The 26,926-nt window shown below is 39.6% G+C and overlaps 1 protein-coding gene across 9 annotated transcripts in view; it reads left to right on the top strand.

Annotated features, from left to right (window-relative positions):
- The window catches only part of ZFAND6 (zinc finger AN1-type containing 6), a 36,339-nt gene extending 11,314 nt beyond the window's left edge, over window positions 1–25,025 (top strand). For 8 of the 9 annotated variants that reach the window (XM_053954536.1, XM_053954529.1, XM_053954533.1 and 5 more), the window contains 5 exons: window positions 13,712–13,881; window positions 14,957–15,068; window positions 17,161–17,261; window positions 23,342–23,455; window positions 24,043–25,025. In XM_053954536.1, coding sequence (XP_053810511.1) covers window positions 13,731–13,881; window positions 14,957–15,068; window positions 17,161–17,261; window positions 23,342–23,455; window positions 24,043–24,191 — 627 coding nt within the window. In that variant the 5' untranslated portion in view covers window positions 13,712–13,730 and the 3' untranslated portion in view covers window positions 24,192–25,025. Of the gene's footprint in view, window positions 1–13,711; window positions 13,882–14,956; window positions 15,069–17,160; window positions 17,262–23,341; window positions 23,456–23,909; window positions 23,961–24,042 lie in introns of all 9 variants that reach the window. The other variant, XM_053954535.1, reaches the window with a different exon arrangement.
- The last annotated feature ends 1,901 nt before the right edge of the window (window positions 25,026–26,926 follow it).

Genomic DNA, 26,926 nt, shown 5'->3' with positions numbered 1-26,926 from the left:
TTTCCACTTAAGGTTTAAAATATGTTTGCAGTGAGAGAACCACTGATTCTTCAGGCAGAAATGTAGTATTCTGTACCTAAATTGGACATATTAATGCATTTTATACAGAACGCTATCTCTAATTTAGATTGCCAGGAGAAAACATTCAGTGAGTTGTTGATCATGCTGGTTTCAAGGATGGGGTGACAGGGAGGATACAAAACTACAAAGAAGGATAAAATTGTTTCTCTACTACCCCTTGTATGAATTTTGTATGAATTCAGCATGTTTGTGTAAAATCAGGTACAATCAAGTCCTTGATGCAATGCAATGTTGCCATGCACCGGAATGTTTTCTGTGCAACAGGATGACCTTGCATTGGGATCTGCACCCTTATCAAGGTAGGGGCAAAAGAAGTGGTTGTGAGTGTTAAACTGAAAGGTTTGGAGATTGCTCTCCTTGCCCACCTCATTCAGATTCAGGTAAAGTGCTTATCAGGTAGCTTTAGTTGCTGATACCAGAGAGTTTTCTAAATGAATTTCACCAGACTTCTCATGTTGGGATTATGCTATCCAAATATCATGCTAGTATGGCATGCTGTTGGATATTGGTGTCAAGTCTTTAAACGATTTTGTAGGTATTAATTAGAATTAGTTATCAAACAACTGTTGTTCTCCAGGTGAAAGGTGACAAGAAAAGTATTTATTTTATACCAAAATATTTGATTACTAAGGTGCAAAGAAAGAGAAGAAAATTGTGGCAACATGGAAGGACGTTGCTGAAATGCTTTTTAGGGAAAAAACTTCAGAATGGCTCAGTAGAACTGTTTTGAGTAACAACATATTTCCATAGGGTTTGTTTAAGTATCCTTGGAGAGGAGGAAGGCAGCATTAGTAACAATAGGTCAAGGTAAGTGTATTACTATTAGTTACATAACAAACAAATTATCAGTTGTGTGTGACAAACCATGCAGGGGCTAAGACCAGTGCTGAGATAAAGGAGTGTTTGATTTGTAGAATGGTCTGGTATCTGGGCATGACTTTATCGCCTTCTTAATAAATCCAGTGAAACTTGGTGCTTTGAGTGCATTTAAAAGTGATCTTAAAACTTCTGTGCATAGCAGTGGAGTAATTGCTTTAATTTTTTTCTTCAGTATAACAACAAAAAAATCTCATTTCACACTCTGGTCACTTGGTTGATTTTGTTGCCTTCCTGCAGTTGCTTTTCTCTTACTTGGTGTCTGTGAAGCTTTTGGCTCTTGCCTCTGGTCTCTCTTTCTGCAGGAATTAGCTTGTTATTCTGCAAAGTCATAATGTGACTGTGACCCATGGTCTTAAGTTTATACCTAGTCATTCTGTATATAAATAAATCCCTGATTAGTTGCTACCTACTTATCCTTCTGTCTTCATCCTCAGATCCCACACTACACAATCAGAATGCTTGGAACATTAGTCTTCTCTGAATAATACCTGTGTCCTTGCTGCAGCTCTGATACCTTAATTTCTCAGATTGTCAAGGCCTGAAATGAAGAATTTTTTAAAACTTTTTTGTACGGCCTGAAAGCTCAGCCTGGTGAACTTAAATAGGGTGGCATATGCAGTGTAAAATGTGCATTGCAGTGTTGCTGAGTTTCCTTGAGCAGCATCAAGTTTTATAATGGGACAATTGATTTTTGAAATGCAGGCTTATGGGTTAAAATTAATAGGTTTTTTTTTTAATGTAAGGGATATAAATATTCTTCAACAGTTGTGTGGGGATTTTTGCCCTCACAAAAGGAGTGAGACAGAAGAGATTTCTGGGAGACAGTGTAAGGGCACCGGGCTTTTCTCCAAGCCGTAGCGAGGCTGCTGTTCTTGTGGAACCAGCATAGCTGAAGCTGCTGTGCCTGTGGCTGCATCCTTAGGCCAAGCTAAAGGGCCTTGTTCTTGCTGATAACCCTCCTGTTTCTGACCCAGTACCATAATAAAAAGGAAAATACTTTGTTCTTTTTTTTTCCACTGATTCCTGATAATAGCCCTCTTGGCTATAGTTTGTGAATGGAAAGGAATGAGCATCATGATAGAAAGCCACATGTTGTTGACAGTTGAAGCTCAATATCCTGTGAGCAGATTTTTTTCTCTCCCCATTTTTATCCATTCTGAAGTGTGACACTGGCTTTAATATGCCAAGCAAAATAGTTGGTGATCTGGCCTGCATTTTTCTACGTTTGTGTACTTTTCCTTTATATTGTGAACTTTTCTTTCTCTAGAAAGTGCTGTTACTTTGCCATGTGTCAATCTGTTCTCTGGCAGAATACAATCACTATGGCAAGAGGATAAAAAGAGAAATTGGATCTACTTAAGGAGTTATTGTTCAAAATCTTCTAAAAATGTAAATTTGTTTATGTGGCTTGAGGGAAAAGGGGAAATCCCAGGGCACTACTTAACAGCTTGGCCTTTTTGATTACAAGTCCCTCCTGTAAAACCATTTATGGCTTTATTTTTCCATGTAGAATTGTAGAAGAAAACTCTGTACAAAGGTAGCACAGTAATAAGTGGGGAGACAGTGGCATCCAGCCATGCTATTTTTAGGTGATTGTGTTCTTAACTTGCTGATCTAAGTGTTCTGGACAGTGAGTGGGGGAGACATTGTACTAGAAATGTGTGCTCACATAGTGGAATCTTGTCTGGAAATAGAATGAATAGCAGACTTGGTTATCAGGAGGGCAGTTCACAGAGTTGTAACTGGAGTATTTTGTAGGTAAAAAGGATGCCCTAGTGATTAAAGCACAGTGTTTGCAATGCAGACTCTTACTCGAGAGCTGTCAGCTCTGGCTTTCTTCTTAGTTGAGAAACTGAAATATGTACAGTCTGTTCTGTATGGGCTTAGGGAAGAAGTGTAAAAAACTATTTTCTGTTCCATGATGGCAGTGGGGGAAGAAATGCCAGTTGTCCTCAATCAAGTTGCTTCCAGTATTTTTTTAAGCTTTTCTTAAGCAGTGACCTCTCCATCTGAGCAAGTGGTGTACTTCTGGAAACTTTCAGAATGGAGAGTGTCTCATTACCAATTTCTGATAATTCTCTAGCCCCTTATCTGTTAACTTGACACTTGGATAGTTAAAGCTGACACAAGGCAACTCTCACTAATTCATGCTGTGACCTCCTGGTGATGTGGGCCTGTTTCCTTTGCTTAAGCTATAAGTGAGGCTGTGCCTTAAATTTTAGTTCTGCTACTGACTTGGTAGGTTCACCTTCCTCCTGCAGTGCACTGTTAACTTTGACTCCTCTGGCACAGAGCTGCACCATAAACCAGATAAAAGAGCTAATCCAAGCTTTTGAAGAACGAAGTCTTCAGGGTAGATCAGTTCCTGTTCTAGCAATGCTGTGACAGGTATCTAAAGCCCCCAGTTAGCTGTATCATGAAACCATTGCATTAGTTGCATATGAATTGGTATTGAATGTGTGTGTATAGGCTGCAGTTGGATGTTTACATGTCCCATTGTTTCAGTGACAGCTGAGAGGAAACTAAGGAAAGATGCAAAACTTCAGAGTGTGACCAGTTGGTCTGTTCTTATCTTCAGTGAAACTTGACAGTGTATTAAAGTGATGGATAAATACCAGTTGTCCAACATGGCAGCTGCTGATCACCTGTGAAGTATTTTCCTATGCTTTGTGCAGAGTGATAAGTTTTAGTATGTAGACATCTACGTAGTACATGTAATTTGTTTGGGATCCTGTAAGCTGGCTTCCCCAGTGATTGAAATAATTAAGGGATTAAAAAAGCAGCACACACACTCTTTCCCCCCCCCCCCCCCCGAATGCACTGAGGTTAAAACAAAGTAATACCTTTGAGTCCCTTGACTAAATTTAAGTGTATTGCAAGAGATGAGAAATGCAGCTTTGCCACAGGGAATGCTGTACTTAGACCTCTTCTGCTGAAAACTTGTCCTTACATACCCTCTTTCTTTGGTCAGGCTTTAGCTTTAGGTTGAGTTCCCCATCAAACCACAGTAAGGGTATTGTATAATTTTACACACTTAAATTAGATATAGTGCATAATTCTAAATAGAACTACACATCATGCATGATAATCACAGTGTTCTTGGAAGTTAAGCTGAATTCAAGATGCCCTAGCCAGAAATGATGGTAGTTTTATTTATTAACACATAGAAACCCCGATATTAGAGCAGGAGCTCCTTTAGCATTAGGCCCATTTAGAACTGTGGCATTATCAGCTAATTAAAATTCTACACAGTGCTGTTTATGAAAACAAATTATAATGTGTTTTGTGCTTACTGTCAGTTCTCAGCAACAGGTGCTTTGTTAACAAGAAGCTGTCTATTTTGGGAACTTGTGTTAAAATGGCTTTTATCTCTTCTGGGTTTGATGTGCTTAAAATAAGTGAAACTTATGCTGTATTGAGAGAAGATTACTTATTCACTGAAGCTCAAAAGAAGCGATTACTGAATCTATATCTATTCTTTCAGTAATTATGAGGGTAATCTTCTAAGTGTTTGAATCCTTCTTGCAGATTATTTCTCATCAGTGTGTTAAGTCAAACCTGTTTTAAAATACAGCACCAAAGATAGTTTATGGAGTTGCTCTCGTGCATCCCTGTTGGCCTGGTATTCTAAAGGAATTTAGAGAATAGAGAATTCTAGAATCTCCTGATTCTAATTCTATACAACCTCTGATTTCTGAAATGGCCAGCTTCAGTATGTGATACCAGAGAAAGCAGAATCCAACCCTGCCTGGTCTGTTTCAGAGTAGCTTTCTTACCTTTCTTAGAGCATTTTGAAAGAAGGCATTTCTGTTATCTGACAGATTTCAAGTAAACCTTAAATTTATGGGACTGTGAAGGGCAACTCAAGTATTCCTGCAGCACCTGAATGCCAGAATACAGGTATGAGATGGCACAAACTCCAGAGGAAAGAAAAGGGCTCCTCAAGCAGTGTCTGTGACTTGTACAGCTTGGCACCAGTTCAGCCACACATGATGGAAACTGTGAGCTGACATAGCCAACTGCTGATGAGCAATTACTGACATGGTTTGATTTTTCTAATGGGTGTAACTTCTGAATTTTTATTCCACTTAAGCAGAAATGCCAGAGCAAGCACTCTAAAAGTGCTTTTAAAAGCAGCTACTTTTAAAAGTAGCTGCATGTTCTGTCACAAGTGTAACTTCATGTAAGTTTTCAGCATCAGTCATAATCTCAGAGACAGCTATCTTGCAAAAATGGGCCTGCTCAGCCTTAAACCTTGGGTGAGCTGGGGAGGCTAAACTGAGTAAGTATAACTTCATGTCTGGGGGGAAGGACACTCTTCTCTGGCTTGTGCATGAACATAGAGTGCTTTGGGTAGGACAGCAGGACCAGTGGGGTGGCTGGCCAGTGTCCTCTCTGTGTTCCTCAGATATGCCTCTTGAACTTCTCTCACCATGCCTCCCCAGGGATGCCAGAACAAAAACTAGCTTCTTGAAACACATGATGACTCTTGTCTGGTGTTCACTTTTCTTTGTAACTCACATAGAAATTGTCTTAACTATAGTTGTTCAGTACATAGTAAACTGCATTTGCTCTCAGTGCTTTTAATGTTTAACTAGTTATCTTTATTGAAGGTCCCTGTCATGGCTCACTGTAAACAAGCATGTCTAGCTCCAAGGGTTATTTGCTGTTTTTTCTCTTGAACCGGAGAAGTGAGTTTTGTTATATGTCTAGGTTTTGTTTTGTTTTCACTTGCGTTCAGGTTGACCTCTCCAAAAAGGCAGCTTTGTCAGCTTAGATTTTCTGATAGTCATCACTGGAGAGACACAAACTAAGAACATGTTGGTGGTGCCTCTTTCTGAAAGCATTTCTGTGTTGCTCTGGACTGGAGTTTGCTGGATTGAACTGGGGGTGCCTACAAATGTATTGTGCTACTGGGGAATAAGAAGCTTTTAAATTTTTTAAGATGAAAAAAAGTTTTTTCTTTGAATCTCAGGAAGTTTGCTGTCATATGCAAGGGTCTAATTCTAGTGGTGCTGCAGTGTTAGTCTGGGACTTCCTAGTTGTTCTAATGTACAGGCTTAAATGTACAAGCAGTGATAATCCTTGGCATCCTGACTTGTATTTTGCTGCTTTAGACTCAAATTGAAATGCGTGATAAATAGGAGTGTTGAAGGCTTTATACAGAGTGCTGCACTTAATTTTTTAGGCATCTTAGCAGATGCTCCATAAAGTAGTGGTCATTACTGCAAAGAAACCACCATCACACCAGTAGCTCTGTGTGGCAGCTTTCTGCTATTCCAATGCAAATCCTTTTGTCTGTCTCTTTGAAATCCAAAATAGATAAAATATGATTCTTCCTACTAGGTAATAAAATATACCTCTTACATTGCTTGTTAATTGTTGGATTTTTTTTTTAGAATTAATTTTCAGTAATGACATTCATGGAATTGGCCCTTTATTTGGTGTGTTGACTATACTAGAAAGCTTGGAAATTAAGTATGAAAATTTTGCTTGTACTTGTTTTTGTTTGTAGACTTTAAGTGGTTACTGCAAGCAATTAGATGCTGTTGTATGAGGTGAATGAAAGTCTGAGGTACCACTTTTACAGAAGTTAATCTTTGGGTCTGGTAATCCATGCTTTGCAAAGGTTAAGCGTGGTCACAAGTAGTAATTACAGTTTCAAAGTAACATCTATTAATAGTGTATGTAGACAAGCATGGAAAGCTGAGTCCTTATTATCAGTGATCTCCTTGATACCAGTATAGAATCTGTGCATCTTTGTTCTTGCTTAGCAAGAGTGGAGAGGTTGTAGTGAAATGTTCTCTTGTTCCTCATGTAACCTTGAGTACAAGAGCAGTCAGCTGTACTTAGCAGCATGCACGCTTTAACAGTGGAGGCTTTGTCTGTACCAGGTGTTCCTGAGTTTATGATATTCTGGCTCAGATTAGTTATAAAAGTTGCTAATGTTCTGTCCCTTCCTAAGACCTCAACTGTCTCTTTTCTGTCCATCTGTCACTTTCTCTCATGAGTGTATCTTTTTTCCCACTAGTGTGATTCTTTCACAGTCTTTGACATCTTAAATCTGAGATACAGCTTTCTTAAGTTTCCAGTTTTATTTATATTTTAGTTCTTGTATGGAAGGATTTAAGCTTGCTAACTAATAAAAATTGGAAGTGAAGAAAAGACTTCTCTAACTCTTTACACGTTTTTGTAAAGTTTCTGCTAGGAGTGTCTAGTATAAGTACTTGATTGTAGCCTAAATTAAGTCTGTGAATGAAACAAAAATAAAAAGCTGTTCAACAGGAATAGACAGGAACATAGTAGATATTAAATGACTTGTCAAGTGAGTTAAAAGAACATCTTATGTAAGTCTTTGGTCACTGGTGTGAGTATTTTGTTTTTGTTATGAAGTCATATAAATTCAACTTCACATTGCAATTTAAAACTTTAGTTTGCTTGAGCAGGAAGAAAACTGGAGACTCAGTAGAATAAGTGGAAAGCTTTAAAATGTATGGATTCTCTTGGTGCTGAGGAGTTGGAACTCCTGTGTTTTGAAAAATGCAGCAGCCGTGTGTTCTGCTGCTACAGGAACAAAGAGGTCGCTGCCCTTACAGATCTGCTTGCATAGCTGGTCCTTAACCATATTCACTTTTTTTAACTCAAAGCATTCTGATGAAACTGGGTCAGAGTGTAACTACACATGTAGCTGTGCTGGCAAATGTGAACCAGCTGCAGTGCTTTAGCAAGGGTGAGCTGTAAGATGAAATGACATGTCTGACTGCAACCAGCAAGCTGGGCTGAGCTGTAATGACTGAGGCCCCTATTCAAATCTGCCAGTTCTTCTTGGCTCCATAGTAAGTTGCTGGGACATGATAATGCCTTAAAGCAGCTACTGCTCAGTGAATGTAAATTGGAGCCTTTTGGGACACAGCAATGGAGTAAAAAAAAACAGGACTGTTCTGTAGCTTGCTATTAAGTTGTGATTCTAGTGCTTTATACCCTGAGCTGGTAGCAGGACACCTGAACAGCAAATTCCAGTATGAACTGGTATCCTTGGTCACAGCCAGTGCTTTGGGAGCTCTGCAGCAAGATTCAACAGAACTTTGTTCTTGGGCTTTTATATTTGCCCTGTGTTTTGATAAGCCTGTAGAAAAATGCATTTCCTATTTATTGCCTTTTGTACCAGCCTGCCTTTTCATATGGTGGTACAGGTGGTATTGGGTATCTGTGCCAGTACATGCTACAAAGTGAAGTGTATCTTTGTGTGCCCAACTCTGTGTCTTATTTGTGCTTGGAATGAAGCTTTGTATGTCTAAGCAGCACACATTACCACTTCTGCAGCTTCTATGCTTCATTAGCACAAGGAGAAAATGACCATTAGTGTTGATGCTACTTCAGTCAGTGCTAAGCTGCTTCATTATAAAGGTGATTATTATAGAGGAGGGAATATTTTAATCACTTGTTAAAACTGGATTTATCATTTGAGGTGAGTGTCAGGTAAAACTGTCAGTGTGCTGATTTTGACAGTGAAGAGTAGCTCACACTGTGTTCTGCTTTCTCTTTGAGCAGCAGTTTCGAAGCTGGCATTAGAATGGTTCAAACTGTGTCTGCTCTACTGCTGAGGCACAAAGCTGTTTGGGTGGTCTCAGCATTAGCTTTTGGGGGGGATCCTTCCCATAGCAGTCACAGATTTCAGGAGTGTTTGCAGAACACAAGACTGTACTGCAGGATGTGAGGATCTGCTTGTTTTCCTTACCAGAACTTGAAGTATGAGGGTAACTGGTATTCAAGAGACCTTTTTCTTTGTGAAGACAGATGAAGAGAAAGCTGGCTTCTGTGACAGATTTTTTTTCTTGTCTAGAATTGGGGGGGTGGGGGGGAGGGCAGCAGTGAAAGAGATTATTCTTAAACCTTGTGTGTTTAATCCTGCTAAATGCCGCTCTCTCTGATCTTACTGATTAACATTTGAAGCCTATAAAGCTAGGGTATCAGTTATTTGAAACTAGTGGCATATAAACATTTTAATTAAAAGGAAAAGAAGAAAGGAGGGGGGGTGGGGAGGAAGACCAGTATCACAGTGCCTGCTGTGTGGGGAAGAGATGTCCACGAGTATTTTGTTGCTTGCTTTACAGAGTATTGGAAGATGTGTCTCTTTCTCCTGAGAACTTGATGTCCAGAAGATTTGCTCTGCTTTAGTGTTTCTACAGCTTCAATTCTATCAATTTTATAGACATGTCCTTTGCATATTTTTTGCTTCATACAGAGAGGAATTTACTCTGAGGATGTGATGGTGAAGAAGGAAAGACAAGACCTGTAGCAGCAGGAGCAAGAGGGCATTATTAAATGAATGAAGTTGTGTATTGCAGGAGTAACAGGAACAGGTAGCCTGTAAGCACCTTATTTGTAGGAAAAGGAAGACTTAGCCTGCAGAGCTGTGTGTTGCTATGCTTCTAGAGGCAATAAATATCTTTAAGAACACAGAGGTAATTTCAGCTGAAGTTTAGCAATTTTTAGCTAATACAGAAAGAGGGTGTTTATTCCATAATCTTCAATGAAGTAGATGTTCTGGGGTTGTACTGAGAGGAGTTGTTTAAAGCTCTTGCACTTCCCTCTAGTCTGTTCCTTCTCATTAGGGCTTGTACAACTGGTTATACAACTATATTGTAAAGCAAAGCAGGGAATATGCTTAAAACACTGTAAGGAGCTCTGTTGTTTTGAGTTTTTTTCTTTAAGATAAATAAATTCTTCATTCAGAATAACCTTCAGAAATCATAGCATTACTCTATGAATGCTGTGCAGGCACAGCTCTGGGGGAGCAGGCAGAGCCCAGAGGCATTTCCAGGAGCTTGACAAGCTCCACATTTGTTTTGTGACACCTCAAACCAAGAGGGACATACATGTAGTCATGTTGATCCCAAGACCTTGTTGTCATTTCAGCTATGAAGCTGCTTCAAGTGTCATACTGAAGCCAAGCTAGGGGAGGCCATTTTTGAAATTATGGATAGTGTATGCACTTGGGATTTATTTTACAGTAAGCTTGATGCTCAGCAAGGGCTTGCTGCCCCTAATAAAGGGTTGTCCTATTTTTAGCCATGTCACTTCCTGTGCAGTGTCACATGGAGATGTCATGTCTCTGGAGTTGATCTTCTATCAGATGAGCAAGCTCTCCAGTGCACCAGAACAAATATTTGTATTGTTTCCATGAGATGGCTGAGCTGATGTGGCCGCAGGCAGGGATGGGGGGCAGCAGTGGCCAGAGCTGTGGGAGCATGCCTGCCCCTCTGACAGTGGTTTCAGCAGTGACTGCTCACCTCCACTGCTTTATGGGATGTTTGGGCTCGGTGATACTGTGTGTCTTCCTGCGTGAGGCATTACGGTTTTGAAGCAAAAATCATCTGAAGCTGAGCCAAGAACTGGGTTGAGAGGAGGTCCTTCCCTCCCCCAAAAGCATCTGCTCAGTGATCTCTCGCTGCTCTGTTTGCTGCGGTGGGGCCAGAGTCCGGCTGCTCGGCTGGTGGCAGTTTGCCTGGAGCCCGGAGTCCCTGCGAGTCGTCCGGCCCCTGCCCTCCCGCGGGAGTGCGTGTGTGCAGGAGAGGCATGGCTCGAGTGCAGTGGCAGGAACTGCCAGTACTTGGGTTTCTTTCGTTCTGTTTTCAATGCCTCTTTTTGGCTAGTGGTTCTCTTAGCAGCTCTGCTGCTGAAACAGGCATTTCACACGTGTCTGCAGCTAGACCCTCTCCTGCCCAAATAGCACGCAGGCGAGCTCAGAAACCAATCTGTGTTGAAACTAATTGGCAGAAGGTGGAGTGGTTGATTTTTTTTAAAGTTTGATCATTTCCTTGTTTCATATTGGTACATGTGAGCTGAAAGGGAGGGCTAAGCATGGGAGTGCTTATTATATTGGCTTGGCATTCTGTGGCTTTAGGGTTCAAATAGATCAGTTCAACCATCCCAGGAGCTTACAGGCTGCTAAAGCATGTGTTGTCCCTCCTGGTCACATGTCCTCCCTCACATCGATTCCAGAGGCTCTCCTGTGTTGGAGTTTCTACTTGTTGTGTTTCTGCATGTGAACTAGTTAAGCTTACTGAACTGTCAGAAAACTTTGTGCTGGTGATGGTCCTTTCTTTTCCTGCTGGGTTTTTTTTGGTAGCTCACAGCAGTAATTGCGTGGGTCAGGTGGCTTGTACCCAATTGTCCCCTTCAAACCCAACAAGCTGTTGTCTTGGTGCAAGGTCTCCTTTGACTTCATAACATTGCATCAGGTTGATCCTATCTGTTATTCATTGTATTTCTCAAATATTAGCAACCAATGAAAGATCTTCCGCTTCCTGTGGCCCTTATTAAAACTCTTCAGAAGAATCCCTGGCACTTCCCCTTGGAGATTGAAGTGTTCTGGAGCCTCATGCCAGTGGCTTGAGCTTTGACTGGTGACAGGATCCACTGGTTAATGAACTTGGGAACTGGCTTAGCTGGAACTCGGGCCAGCTTTTCTTGTTCTTTGTCTGGGCATCTTTGGGCACCTTTGACAGTTTGTTTATTGAATTGGAGCAGAACTTTTTTTTTTTTTTAACATCCATGTTAGAGATTATTTCGTGTTTGCGTTAGCACCTGATCCCTTCAGCAGTGTTGTGTTGGGGAATATTAGCAGCGGCTGGTACCGAGTTCCTGTGTGCTGCTTGAAGCTAATATTGAACAGAAAGAAAATCATGGTACAGTCTGGAAGTTAGTGTAGGGCTCTTTAATATGCTGCTGCCTAAAGTTAAAAGGATTAATACTGTATTGTGACATTGAATCTCTATTAGCTCTTGAAATATTCAGTTGAAAGTGTTTTTAATTAGTCTTTCAATCTTTTAACATTCTATGCCAAAAGTGACTTGCGTAAGGTTTCAGCTTTAAATTGGTTCTGGTTACCAAAGCACAGCAAACTCATATTCATTTGCACTTCCCTGAAATGGCTTCTCTGAAATGTTGGGCCCAGCATAAGAATTAAATTCCACATGCACTACTTGCAGTTTCATTCTGAAAGACTGTCTGGAGAAAAGCAGGAATGAAAGTGCTCTTTCAGCTACAAGTGCAGTACTTCAGCAAAAATCAAATTTAGCTGTCGTGTGAGGTCAATGGGGGCTTTGTATGTTGAAAGCAAGTGATTCTCTGTTGGGGTGGGGGAGTGTAGTCAAGAGCTGAAATAAGCTTAATTGCAGGTTGAAGCTGAAAAAGATACTATCAGATTTTGGTTGTCTTCCTGCCTGTACATCTTTCTTGTCTTAGATCTTGAATCCTTCCTCGTCCATAGAGTATCTTATTGCTGTGAGCAGAAGACTTGACTTGTTTAAGTGTTGCTGTTGGCTCTGCAACCTAGAGGTTTGCTCTTGGTATCAATTTCATAGGTTTTGGGGAAATAAAAACAAAACACAGTGGATGTGGGTGTGAGAGGAGATGTGGAGATTTCTCTGGAAACAAAATAATGGGAACGTTGTTTTTGTTTGACTTTGAATACATCTTATGTAAAAGGAGATCTTTTTTACTGTGGCACTTCTTACTATGGTTTCATCTAATTTTATAACATGGCAATTGGTGAAGTGTTCAAGTATCTTGAAACCCCTTTCCCTCTGTATTTTTTCTTTTTGTTTGAAATGTATGCTGATATTACTTACAAGATTGATTTTTTTCAGTAATATTGCTTATGTTCAGCTTGACTCGCAAGAATTAAAATTACCTATGCTTCAGCTTACTTTTTAATCAGGAAGTAGTAGACCTAAGTTGATTGTGAATTAAGTATAAGTAATTTATACCTTGATATATCTAGTTTCTTAATGTGAAGCTATGTTTTTCTTTCAAAATTGTTTAAAAAGAACTACAGTTGTGTATTTATGGAGGGGGGAAAAATGGAAAATTAATTTTATCTCATGAAATAACATGTCAAAAATTATTTGGAAGTTAGACCACTTGATAATAGTTGGAGCCTCGGAACACTGGTGGAAATTGTCATTTGTTTTAATTTTCTGGTAATGTCTTGCAAATATCTCTAAACTTGAGTAATACAAGCCAGGGGGGAAAAATGATAGTCTTTATAACAACCAAATTTAAGGATGCTGAATAATGTAGCAGCCCATATATCATATATATATCTTAAGTCGTATATCTCTTACTTCTCATTTTTATTATATTTTCACACTATTTATAAATAGAAGGTTATGTGTATGTGGGCTAGTATTTCTGACTGTAAGGGTGATTTTTCTCTTAGTGTGTGAAAAATCACAATACGGGGTTTGTGGTAAGCAGTTGTGTCGTCTTTCACTAATGATGCAGTGACTAAACAGTGACATCTGAATTCATGTGACTGTTGTTAATTATAATTATGCAGCAAGTAATCCTGTGTTACCGTGGCTTGTCTCTATTTTACAGTTCTCATGCACAGTGTCAGGTGTTCAGGTTTCAGCATAAGTGTTCCCTCCCCTTCTTCCCTTACCTGACTGCCAGAAGCAGTAATACTTCCAATATTTAATAAAATTACTTTTCTTTGTGGGCTATATATTGAAAATAAATTGGTGGGGCTGGGAGGGTGGGTCATGCAAAGCCTACATATGATGTGAGTGTTATTGGACAGACTTTATAGACTTTTTGGGAAAGGGCACTGAGTTACCCACAAGGCGTTTTTTCTGGATGTTCTTTTTGCTGAGTTTTAGGAAATTCCATATTTTAAAATGTCAGCTGTAAAAGAAGGGTTTTCTCAGGCCTCTAAATACTGGGTTGTGTGTATCAATTTCAGGTTTATAGAAGAAGGGAGAATGGCTCAAGAAACTAACCGTAGCCAAGTGCCTATGCTTTGTTCCACTGGCTGTGGATTTTACGGGAACCCTCGCACAAATGGCATGTGTTCAGTGTGCTACAAAGAGCACCTTCAAAGGCAGAACAGTAATGGTAGAATTAGCCCTCCTGGTAAGTAACCCCAGCACATGTGTGTGTGTCAACAGCTCAACCTGACACAGCGGGCAGCAGCTTCCTGGCTGTGTCCAGATACTGATTGTTGGAGCATTAGTGCAAACCATTTCATTCCAGCATCTTAACTTATGGAATGAGCTTGGATGGAATGCTCATAATGTAATTGTGTTACCACTAATCTGCTCAGAAGTAGACTCTCACTAATACCTTTTGTATTCGAGTGCTTCTGATTTAAAATTATAAAACCGCAGAAAAAACACTACAACATATTTTTGCTGAAATTACTGACAGAGATAGGATTGAGTTTGGGGAATGTTTGTGAAAGGCGTTTTAAGAACAGGTATTTCATCTCTGTGACCTCATTCTGAAGGATTAACCTGTAAACACTTGATAGTGATGCCTTTTCCTTTTGAAGGCTTTTGGGGGCTTTTGTGGACATATTTCCATAACTGCCCCTGAAGGCCTTCAAGGAAAGATCTGCTCCTCCTTAGTAAAATTATCTTAAGTTTCATTTCCAGGTTGGGAAAAGGCAACAATAGTTTCTCCTTAACTTCACATGCTTTCTGTTCTTTTTGGCCCAGTGCCGTCTGTACTCTTGCCTTTCCTTCAACCTGACCTTTTAAATAGAAGCAATATCTTTTATAGAAATCTGGGCATCTGGGTTCTACACCTTCAAAATGCATCTGGAGTTGGCATTAGGATGTTACACTGGTATTCTCACAGATCCATCTTGGTTTTTTAAACAAAACATCAGCTTCTCATGTCAGATTACAGCAGTTTATGCTGAGAAAGCTGCTTGTAGATGCTTTAATTAGTAAAAAATAGTAACTGCATTAAAACTCCAGCTTCAAAATTTTCTGCAGTATAAGTTCTGGGGGTATGAGGCTGGAACGAGGTCAAAATATGGCCAAACATAATTACTTTTTTTGTAAAATTAAGTTTCCTTATGGTGTAGGCAGAGATTCAATTACTTTCCTGACTGGTGTTGTAGGGGTCGAAGAGTAAATGCAGTGTGTAATTTTTGTAATCCCAGGAAGCAGCATAACCCATTTTCCCTGGGTGTGTCTTGCAGCAGCCTCTGTCAGTAGTATCACCGAGTCCTTACCGGTCCAGTGCACAGAGGGCAGTGCCCAGGAAACTCAGTCCACTTTAGATTCTACATCGACTCCATCTATGCAGCCAAGGTAAGGTGCTTCAGTCTGCTCTGTGTCTTTACAGAAAAATCTCTGTCAAAATGATTAAATGAAGTGTGCTGATCCTGCATAATTAAATGCTGGAACCAGGATTAGGAAAAGGTGTAAAATTTCAGTGCTAACTTTAAAGCATGGGATCTCAGGGTGAATGCTAGCAGATCTCTGTGCTTCATCTGGCATTCAAATGGAAATTTGTCTTTAGAATTTAGCCTCAAATAGAAGTTGTCAGCTTCTGTTCTACAGAAATTTGTCTGGCTGCTCTTCTGCTTCCTCAACTTGCAGTTGTATATTTACTAAAGGAGAATTCTTTTCATCCCAGAAATTTGAGGATTTTGTAAAATGGCAGGGAGCTGTTTACTAGAGCTCTCATAAATAAATGTATGATAATGTGTTAACAAGCCAGTTACTTAGCAAGAAGTGGAGAGTACTAGAACAGGGTAAAGACACAAGTCTTAGTACAAGTTGTGCTACTGAACTGATCTCTTATTAAACAAGTAATTTCTGTCTGGATTATTCAAGGATACATAATGTCCTCTTATAAATCACTCAGACTTACTAAGTATTCTCCATTTGTAAAAGCTAAATATTTGTTTATATTTAGCAACTCCATTTCAGTTTAGAATGACACAATCAACAGCAACTTAAGTGCTTTGGAAATTTTGAGTGAAAAGTGTTAGTGTGTTATATATACTATGGAAGCTAAATTTGCAGTAATACTCATTTCAACTTTTCTTTAAAAAAATGAATGTAGTAGAACACAGGCTAAGGGTGATTCCATCAGTTACTGCTGACTGATTCTGCTCAGACTTTTCTGCTCCCTAGCTTTTTATAGGAGGTGTTATCTCATGCTTGGATCCTGCATATGAACTGAGAGCTAGGTGCCATGCTTGATGCTATATTTAGTCTTTCCATTCTGAGGTTTATAGTTGGAGTAGAAAATACATATCTTACCCTGAAACAACTCTTCTGGTGTGTGTAAAAAAAAGTGCATCCAGGTCAATGCACAGATGTGAACCAGTCACAGTGCCTTGCCTTTGTTCTCTCACAACTTCAATAGAATGAAAGAACAGAAGTACCTCACTGATTACTGGCTGTGGGAGAAGGAGTGGATGGTTGCTCTTGGACTGGCACTTGAAAAAAAATCAGTGTCACTTGCTTGGGTTGTTGTTTTCAAAATAAAAAAACCTCAGGAATTCAATATTAGTCTCTGGAAATACCTCAGACTTATGATACTCTGAGGACAGGTAAAATTAATTGACAATGCCTTTTGTAGGTGGCCAGACAGGCAGTTCAAGACCTACATGCAGTTCTTGATGATTAAAATTGCGACTCCAGTGCTCTGGTTGTGCCATGGAGTGCTGGTTCATGGGCTGCTGGATAATCTGGTTTTTGCCTTCAAGAGTGAATTCCTCACTGGAAAGGAAGAAAAAAAAATGCAAATGAGATAGTGCTACCTCTTGCTTGGGACTTGAGCTCTGTCTTGTTCCATAGCTGCTGGATGAGCAGCTTGGCTGGGAGTCATGGCTAGTGTTGAATTGCTCTCTCTCAACTGCTCAGGGTGTTCATTGGTGAGTGTTCAGCCATGCTGTGATTTAGCAGTATGGCTAAAGGGTTGGGAAGCTTAGCCTGCACCACTTCACACTGTGAAAATCCAAGGGGTTCTGTGTGCAGCTGCTGCAGCTTTATTACTGGAAACACTGACATGCTGCAATTTTCTCATTCGTATCACCAGAACATTGAAACTATCTCCTCTACAATTATCTTGCTGACTTCCGTTATAAAGATCCTTGCATATTGAATGTTGCGTTGTTGCTTCTGTTTGGAATGATGGTATGCCAAATCACCCAAAATATTTTTCCTTTTTTATAGTGGAACTGTTTTGTTGCATTCAGTATGAGTTTAAAAAAAAATGTTTACCTTTTGTGTCAGTTCAGATTGTAGCAGTTTTAAGTGCTTACAGAAGCAACTTCAGAGTGAAATGTTCTGGGATACCTTTTCATCAAGAGGTGCCCTAATATATCTTATTGGAAAAGAATGTGGAAATGCATCATAAAAATCATAATTTTCTTCTTTTGCTTCTCAGCCCTGTGTCCAGTCAGTCACTTTTAACAGAATCTGTAGCATCATCCCAAGCGGATAGTACGGCTGTGGACAAAACAGTACCTGAGACAGAAGAGTTGCAAGGTTGGTGTGTAGTTTTCAGTGACAGAACTTATGAATAATGCTTTTTAAACTTCAGCTGTTCTTAATACACTCCTGTTCAAACATGTCTGATTCTCAAACCTAAATATTCTGTGAAATCAGACGGCAAAATAAGAACAAAATTTCTTTTCTTAAATGGCAAGTAGAAACCAAAACCTTATGTTTAATTGGCGATGTCAGTGTCTGCCATAAACAAGTGTTTTAATTGGTGTTGGAAATGCACATCATAAATCAACATCCTGTTCTGTCTCTATGCCATGGCTGTTACACCTGAGTAGAGTTTTGAGTATCTGTTACTTCTCAGAGTAACCATTTACAGCACATCTCTGAAGTTTGAGTATATTTGTGCTAGAGGGTGTTTGACATAGCCATTGCCAGAACAGGGTCAGTATCTTTTATAAACAGGAAACACCTATAAAAGAACCTTTCTCCTCTGAACTGTAGTGATGTAAGATTTTGAACTAGTGAAATTCACTTATCAAATATAAAATTACCAAACCACAGGCTATGTTTGCTGAAAGTACAATGGCTAAGAGAGTTAACTATATTGGCCTAAAATCCTTCTTGCTGGTACAATGTAAAGTTTCTTTTCATTTTTTTCTTGTTTTCTGTGTGAAGGCTTTCAGAGCTTAAGACTAAAAAAAAATTAATAGTATTTCTTAGGAAATGCAAAAATGCCAGATAGTATACAAAATGTGCTCAGACTGGTAACCTGTAGGCATTATGAAAGATATTTAAAGGTAAGTCAGTAAGTATTCTGCCTTCTGCTGAGACAGTTTAGGTTTTAGTGGGGAGGATTATTTTTCTGTGGACTAATCTAAACATAGAAGTGTGGGTTTTTTACAGATACAACTTGTAATTCCACTTAAACATTGTAAATATTAGTTCTTTGACTGTATCTCTGGTATCAAAGCTTTGCTTCTCAGATACTTTTCTAAACCTGACCTGTCCCTTTCTGTAGGATGCATTTACTGGCTTTTCACTGGGAGACAGAGGCAGTACTTTACTTTATTGACCTGGCTCTGAGGTGCCTTGGGCCTGTGAAAAGACTTTTCCCAGCAAGTTTTCAGAGGCATGTCTTTCTTCTTATACACTCGGATAAATTTGTGCTGCTTCTAATTCTCCACCTCTCAAGCTCATTCTCCTTATGAGAAGATAAAAGATTTATCAACCAGAAGCTTTGAATTTAGGGATGTATCTGCAGGACCAGCATATATCAGGTGTTTAGGTTACTCAGCTGTGTCCTCTGTCCTTTTCTTTGTACCCTCATTTCTAAACTAAGAACATCACCAGCATGTAGTTGAGTTCTAAATTACCATCCCTATTTATAACTCTCTGGCAGGGTCAGCCTCACTTCCTTAAGAGTTCCTTCTGTGATGTCCTTTAACTGCAAATCATAGGAAACGTAGTGTTTCCAGTTTTAAAGTTTTTTTGATTTGAAAATGTAAGTTTGGAAGGAAAGCAGCTTAGAATGGATGCTGAGAGGGATTTTATTGAATTGCTGTCATAGTTGTGCATCCTGAAGTTTCGATTTTTTGGAATTTGAGTTTTAGGTTGCTGACAAGCATGTAATACAAACGTGAATCCAAGGGGTTCTTTTTTAGCATTGCCTAAGTTTCTAACATTTAGAAGAAAAAAAAAAAGTTGGTCCCAGAGTGAAGTGTGTCTAATAGTACTTCTGTTGATGTAGGGGAACAGGAGAAATAATGTCAGTATTATTTTGATAAAATCTTGCCTCGTGGGAATGTCTGTTCTGGGGCGAGTTGTTCTATGCTGCTGGTGTAAGTTAATATATTGTGTTCAGCTGAGGTCCCCTTAACTTGCCATTTAACAAAAATTACCAGGCTACAACAACATTGAATGAAAGACTGGGTGAATAATTAAGCTTTCTTAGATTACTATTATTACTCTTCTAAAGCAGACAGATAAATGAGACTTGAGCTGCGTGCAACACAGTCCTTGCTATTTGCAGTCAAACTAAAACTACAAAGGGATAAAATTCCCAAAGAGCAGTTCAGATTTGTCTTTGTTGGATTTATACATTGCAGAAGAAATAGAGGAAAACTCTAGAATATGTTAATAAGTGTAGACTTTAGAGCTAGCATTTGTATGATGATGCTTGTGGAACAGTGCAAAAGCCTAGATGCTCTAAGATAGGGACTAATAAATTTTTTTTTTAACTTTAATGTTCTTAAATACCATGAACATGCCATTAAAGATGACCTGAAATGAAACTCATTTAAGTACAGTCCAGCTTTTCTAGCAGCTTTCTTCTATTCTGAGCATCTCTCCAAGTCATTTTAATTACCTCCTGGGCTATTGTACCTTTTGCTCAACATGATGGCCCTGTTAGGATTAACTAGTCAGGATTCCTGATTTGTTAGAGGATTAACGGGGCTGCCTCCAGGCAAGCCTGCAAGCAGGTAAAGGAGTTAAAACCATCCAGGTTAGGATTTATGCTTCTGGTCCAGGGAGGATTTTAAAGGTAAATGAAACTCTCATGGGAGGCAGAAGGACTCCACCACAAACATTGTGGAGCTCCTACAGCTGAAGAACATGGGGGTAAAAGTATAAATCCAACTAATGGATGAACTCAGCCCCTCTGAGGGTAAAAACTTCTGAGAATGAAAACGGCCTCTGTGATTTTCAAGCTTGTTGTGAATTGGAGAGGAGCATGTACTATTAGCATTGCAAAATGCCATCACTCACGTCATGTGGTGTGGTTATTATTTGAAAAACCAAAGTACAAAGTTAGATTGGATTAACTGTCTAAAAGGTACATGGCTGTTCTGAATGAAGTCACCTGATTTTGTGCATATCTGGATTTTAGTGAGGTTAAACAGTGAAGTTCAAACTAAGTTTAAAAAACTTGATATTAAAACAATTAGTTTGCTGCAGAATTTTATGTTTGGGTTGCTTGGATCTAAGATGAATGCAGTTGAGCTAATGGCTTCAGCTTCAGTGGGCCTTATCAGGGTTGGCACAGTAGACAGTACTGGAAAGGAATTGATGGATGCTTCTCACTTTCCTGATAGTACGAGGGACTCAGAGGTAGAGTATGATTATGATACAAGTGTATCAAATAATACAGGATCTCCTGATATCCTGGGTGAATGCTCCAGGGGGAGAGGAAATTAAAGCTAAGAAGAACAGAAGAATTAAAGCTAAATTCTGTGGGTGAGTGTGCTCTAACTTCATTTGTTTTGAAACAGTGTATTTTAGGCTGATTATGTCAGTTTAAAATGTTCACAAGTAGTGATATTCTCCTTTGGATTAACTTTACATTTCACTCCTCTGGAGGTGTGGGGGTTCTTCTTACTAGGCCTAGTGAAATGCCCTTAAGAAGTGAATGTAGCTGTTCATGCTCTTCTGTAGGAATGGGAAACCTTTTTCTTTTAAAACCTCTGCCCAGTAATGCAGGGTGATGAATGTAAAACATCGAGAGAGAGAACAGGTGAAGCATTGGTTGTCTTGCTGCACACACAGAGCTGTGTTGTGTGTGCCTGCAGGGGTGCAGAGGCTGGAGTGCATTTTGTCATGTGGCTGCTGTTTCTGTGGTCAGTCAGAGCACACTGAAGCTCAGGCAGGGGTTTGTACAAGCAAAGCAGTAGGAAAAGCTTGTGCCTTTAGGAAGAAATCCAGGCTCTGCTTGTTTTGGTCAGCTAGGAACATGTTCTGTAAATTCGGGAACTTTAGTGACCAGCCCAACTTGTTAACTCAGAAATATGACTGTGTTTATACTTTACTCCTTTTTGGTTAGTTGGCAGCTTGTACTGCTGCTACCAGGGCTTCTGTTCTTGGGCTGGGGGAAGGGATGACTTGGTTCAAGGAAAGCAGGCAGCAGCATCCTGGAATCCAGATGAAATCCAGCTGTTGGGAGTGGCTGCAACATATTTCCTGCAAGCTCCAAGCTGGACAGTATAGCATCTTACTTGGCTTTTTTCTGCTGTGGTCATCACTGGTAGCTTATAGACTGAACAGTGGCACTTGGTCATCTAAAGTGGTTGGGATATTTGTGATTATCATACAGGATTTTGGTTCAAATCTCTAGCTTCTATTCAAGAGCAAATTGAGACCTAAAATTTATGGTTACTACAGCAGATACAAAGTGACTTGTGGTGCAGTAGAATAATCTTCCCACTAGGTTCTACTCTGAGCAGTAGCTCTTAAATATTTTTAAACCTTTTTAATGTGAGAGCCATACGCACAATGAAAATGTAAGTAAGGGTGTATGAGAGCCTTGTTATGCAGGGAAGAGTGCCAAGTTTTCCTAAATTTAGCTAATAGTTACAGAGGCTCTTAGTGAAACTTAGATTGAGGTAACTGGATTTGCTACAACAGGAAGTACAGGCTGGAGAATGTTAGCTCATGGCATGAATATGTCTTAATGAATTAATAAAGACTGCAGTATCTGTTTTCTGTAAAACTACAACATCTGAGTAAGTCTTAATCACTTCTGGTACTTATCTCACCTCTTTTAGTCCTTGCTGATTCTGGTTCTTACCTTGCAATCCTTTTGATACTATACCCACTCAGAAATGTGCCCTTTAACAGCCATTTAAAGCCACTGAACCTTTTTTGTTTTGCAAACTATGAATTGTTAGAAATTTCAGGACAAAGAAGCTCTGCTATAGCATAGATGGTGACTGAGAAGGATTTAATAGACCATGTATAATAGTATCTTTGCTAGATTAACCTGTGGAATATACTGTCCCCTCAGGCAAAGTCTTTGCTGGTGATCAGGTATCTTGCTATCCATTGATGTTGCTTAGTACAATGTTTTGATACATAGCAAAAGTGATGAGTGCCCTTTCCTTTCAAAAAAAAAAAAAAAAAAAGATCAGAATAGCAGCACATGAAAAACCCCACTGGATTTGTCATGCAGAAAAGCTGTCAGCTGGTGAAGAGCTAGCACAGAACTACATCTGACAGTCTCTGACAAACAAAAGTCCAGCTGCACAGAGATGCCTGCAGCTTTTTCCCTGACAAATGTCTGAGCTTGCTGTTGTATTCCCTTCCTTACAGCACTGGTTCTAGCTCTGCTTCCATCCACACTCCTCCCAGCTGGAGCTTGCTTTTGTTCTTTGCTGCAAATACTCCCAACTTGTGTGTGTCTTACTCACGGGAGACTTGTCCTGCTGTGGTCCAGCTGTGTTTGGTAGGCAGAGGTTGGCTCTTAGCCCTTCTTGAAATGAAGTTGAGTTTTTTGTTTTTTGTTTTTTTTTTTTTTTGGTTTCTATTTCTGCTTTGTAATGTAAGGAATCTGCAAATACTTGAGGAAAACCAGCCAACTTCTATTTTTGACTCTATTTTCTGACTCAGGCAAATACTACTATTACTTGTTCATACTCTCCCACACAACCTGTAACCTCTTTCTTTTAGATGTGAGAGAACACTACAGTGGGTTGAAAGATGCCTTAGGAGAAATATCTTTAAAATTAGGTTTTTACCTGCTTCCTTCTGGGCTCCAGTGCAGTGTAGTTCCACCTATAAGTCTGGGTCTCTAGAGCTGGTGTTTCTCACCCCAGATAGTCACTTATGGCCTTTGTAGGCTTTTTCCAGGTGTGCAAGAGCAGCAGCATCACACTGGTGGAGATTGTTCTGAAGCACTGTGCTTTGCGTGGCCTCCATGTTGCAGTCTTCAGCAATAATAATGTTGATTCAGGATTTGAAAGAGGGTGTTTGGCTCAACTGATCCTGTTGCATAGAGTGCTTCTTGCAAGCAGATTTTGGGAGCTGGGCGAGTAATACTGCGGGGAAACACTTGGCTGTTGGATTTTCTTCCTGCATCTGACAGTGCTGAATCTTGCTGTTAAACCTAATGTTTACTGTTTTGGTTGGTTTTGTGGTATTTTCAAGGATTTGGTGTGTTCTTTTCTTAAGTTAAATCAAAGGTCTAGAAGGAGGGAGTTCCAGTCGCTACGGAGAGACCAATGCACTTCAGACATGGAAGCTGCAGCAAAATGGCCAAATGTACAACATGGGCCTTAGATTATTGTAGGACTTAAAGGGCAGAGACAGACTTCTTTCTCCACTGTTCTTACTAACTTTTTTAATGTCAGCTTCAGTGTCAGAGAATGCAGAGCCTACACCTGAAGAACAGGACAAGTCGCTTGACAAACCAAAACAGAAAAAGAATCGTTGTTTCATGTGCAGGAAGAAGGTTGGACTGACTGGTAAGAAATACTGATTTCGGTTTCCTTAGGCTTGTTTAGGCTTGGGCCCTTTGAAATGTTATCTTAAAGAGAAAATAGGGCATGGTCGTTTGATAATGATTTGAAATAACAGTCAAAGGTGTTTTCAGCTGACTCTTACTAGATTAGTCATTCATGTATCATTTTGTTTTTCAGCCTCCTGTCTAAAAGTGGAGTTCATAATTCCAAATACTTCCTTTTGGAAGTCTGCTTAGCTGAGGAATTGGATGATAGATTGCTGCCATTCACTAGCCAGCTTTGCAGTGGTCCAGTGAAAGGGCTTGAATTCTGGAGGGTGAATATTCATAAACATAGCAAAAGGGCAGGAGTTCTCTAGGAATGTCCTAGAGTGTAATGCGAAAAGAAGGAATATCAAGTCAAATCTTGCTGTAATCACTTAAAAATGTATTATTTGTGATTCTTATGCTTTCTGCAGCAGAGGCTCTTTGGCTGATTGATTGACACTGGTGACTGAGATTTATTGCTAGTGAGTGAACACATTCAGGATTTAAAGCAAACCAGTGTAATTTAGAATGTTGAAATGCCTAAGCTGCTGTTTCTGTCCACAGGGTTCGAATGTCGGTGTGGGAACGTTTACTGTGGAATGCACCGTTACTCAGATGTACACAGTTGCTCTTACAATTACAAAGCTGATGCTGCTGAGAAAATCAGAAAAGAGAATCCTGTAGTTGTTGGGGAAAAGATCCAGAAGATCTGAACTGCTGCTACTGCTGGAATACAAAAATCTTCTGACCATCTGCAGATTAAATTGACTTGAGCTTTTTTCCTTAGTCATCAGGAACGTAGAGCAGTGTATCTTGCCTAGACCTTTTAATCATGCATGTCATCAGATGAATAGATTTTTTTTGTTTTTGTTTTTTTTTGTTTGTTTTGTTTTGAAAATGACTCTGAACATTATTTTCATTGCAGTTTACTGTGGCTGAAGACTTAAGTAAACTTTACAAGTATTATCCTTTAAGATCATTTTAATTTTAGTTGAGTGCAGAGGGCTTTTATAACAAACATGGAGAAAATATTGGAGGGCTGTGCTTTTCCAGGATAAAACATGCATGCGTTAACTTTGCAGTTTATTTTCTTGTTGTATATAGCTTTTCTCTGCAGCACAATTTCCTTTTTTTTTTTTTTTATTGATAATGCCTTGTATGGCACAACTAGTTATCAGTAACTGAATGTATTTTAATCATTATGGCTGCTTCTGGTTTTTTTTTCCCATTAACGAGAGGTTATACATGTTCGCATATTAGCTTGTTTGCACCCTCTACCTATTTATGTATGAATCATTTGTAATGAGAGTGTGTGCTGAGATTGTGTGGGGTTTTTTGTTGTTTTTTTTTTTTTTTTTTTTTAATTGGGGTTTGTTTTTGTGTGTGTGGGGGGAAGGCTGTATGCGCTTCATTGACTGCAGTTTTCATTGGGATTACATCCATCAGTTTGTCTGTACACAAATATGAAGAATGATCTGAAGTACCTGTGCTGTATTTATGTTTATCCACGTCTTAACTTTGATTAAATAAAATTTAAAAAAATCTGAGCCCCTGTGGCTGTCACTGGCATATATAAGTTGGATTTCTCTTGCTTTATTTTAATGGGGACCTTCCATTGATAAATGGAAACTTTATTTAGTCACAGCTACCACATGTATCCCAATGCCAGCTAAATTCTGATGGGTTTTTTTTATATTTTCACCTGTAACTACCAGAGACACTGCAGATTCCAGACCTTGTCTGTTGATTTTCAAATTCAGAATGTTCTTAAAAAGCTATGGCTGGAAATTAGTAGATAAAACACTACATTTAGGATATAAACACTGCAGCAGAAGGAGCTTTCTCTGGTAGTTAAAGTAATCTGCAAGACCGAATAATAAATGGAGTAGCTTGTGCTTGCAGAAATGGCCTAACCACAATCTATGAAGCACATGGAGTTTATAGTGAAGGAAGGAATAAATAACTTACTGGCAAGTTTCAGTAATAGTCTGCCTTATCATGGGTCAGAGATCCTGTATTTCCTCAAAGGATTTGCTAAACTTCCTCTTACACAGCACAGAGTGTGGAGGAGCTGCAGTGTCACCTTTGGTGGGTGTTTCTGTTTGCTTTCCTCTTTGCTGCTGCTTCCCTATTCTCTAATTCTTCTCACTTTGAGTTGTTCTTCTTGCCAATTTCTGGTCTCTCTCTCTTCCCTTTCTCTCTGTGTGCCCTCCTGACCAATCTGCCTTTCACCTGACAGTGATGCTTCTGGGCCAGGCAGAGAGAACACACCATAGATTTCACAAGGTGGGGGGAAACCTAGTATGTTTGTGTGCTCTGGTGCCTGAAAGAAGGAAAGGTACAAGAAAAGTATTCACATACTTCCTGTCTGTTGTATAAGCTTACATTTAGACTGGATGTCCACCTTTCCGTGACACCTTTGAATTGTGTGTCATGTTTGTTTGCTTTGGCATGGCCCTGTGTTCTCCTGGTGGTTGATCTGCACTTCAATCTGTATTTTGTGTCATTAGTTTGAGGTTAGCAGATTAACATCTTAATTAACACCAGCACATTCAGAGCACTACAAAATGCTTGCGTCTGTCTCCTTGTGTTGGACACTGTATTAGAACAGGTTTTCAACATGTTTCTGTTTCTGTTTTGGAATAAGCAGGTTCTATAGCCCAGATCTTATAATCTGTCCCCAAAACATCTTCACTGTGTTTAAAACATTTCCAACAGTCAGGGGAAATTTTACAATAAATATTCCACAAGCTAGGCATTGTGATGTTTAAGTAAGACCCCTTTTCAAACAGCACCTTGTGAGCTTGTGTCTCAATGAGTGAGCAGCTGTCACAGATGATGCTGTTATATCATCTTGCACTGAATCTCCGGCTGAACCATTTGCTGCATTTCTTCTAATGACTCCTCTGCCAAAAAGAAAAAAAAAGGTTGAGCAGCAAACCAGTTCTTTGTCTTGGCAATCACAGTTGTCTTCCTGTTTTTATTGGAAAGATTTGGCTTTTGCTATTCTAATTTCAAGGATGTTCCCTCATTGGTTTCTACTTCTGACAATGAGTGAATTTTCTGCTGCAAGTGGGAGAATGCTGGGACTGGGAGCAGAAGCACCAGCTTCCCTGTTTTTTATTGTTGGCTGCACATATGTCTCTGGTTTTAAGATGGTGGAACTATCTGGAGAAAATGGAAGAACTTGACGAGGTGCAGCAGCATTGCAAAACTAAAAGCCACAAAAGGTGCAGTTTCAGGTGTGAATTGTGCAACTTCCCAAGGCCTGCTGAGCTTGTGGTGGGAGAATCAGTGTGGACGTAATCATTTCACCAGGGACCTGGCACATAAGTGACCCCTCCAAAGTTAAACCAGGGCAGTTCCTCTGCTCTTAGAGCTGCTGGATCCTTCACCCCCAGAAAGTTACCTGTTACAGGAAAGCCTTGATTTCATGTGAGAGTTTGTA

This window comes from Vidua chalybeata, chromosome 13 (assembly GCF_026979565.1).
Source record: "Vidua chalybeata isolate OUT-0048 chromosome 13, bVidCha1 merged haplotype, whole genome shotgun sequence".
Classification (NCBI taxonomy): domain Eukaryota; kingdom Metazoa; phylum Chordata; class Aves; order Passeriformes; family Viduidae; genus Vidua; species Vidua chalybeata.
The sequence above is the reverse complement of the archived record's forward strand: the minus strand, read 5'-3'. Positions and strand labels throughout refer to the sequence as shown.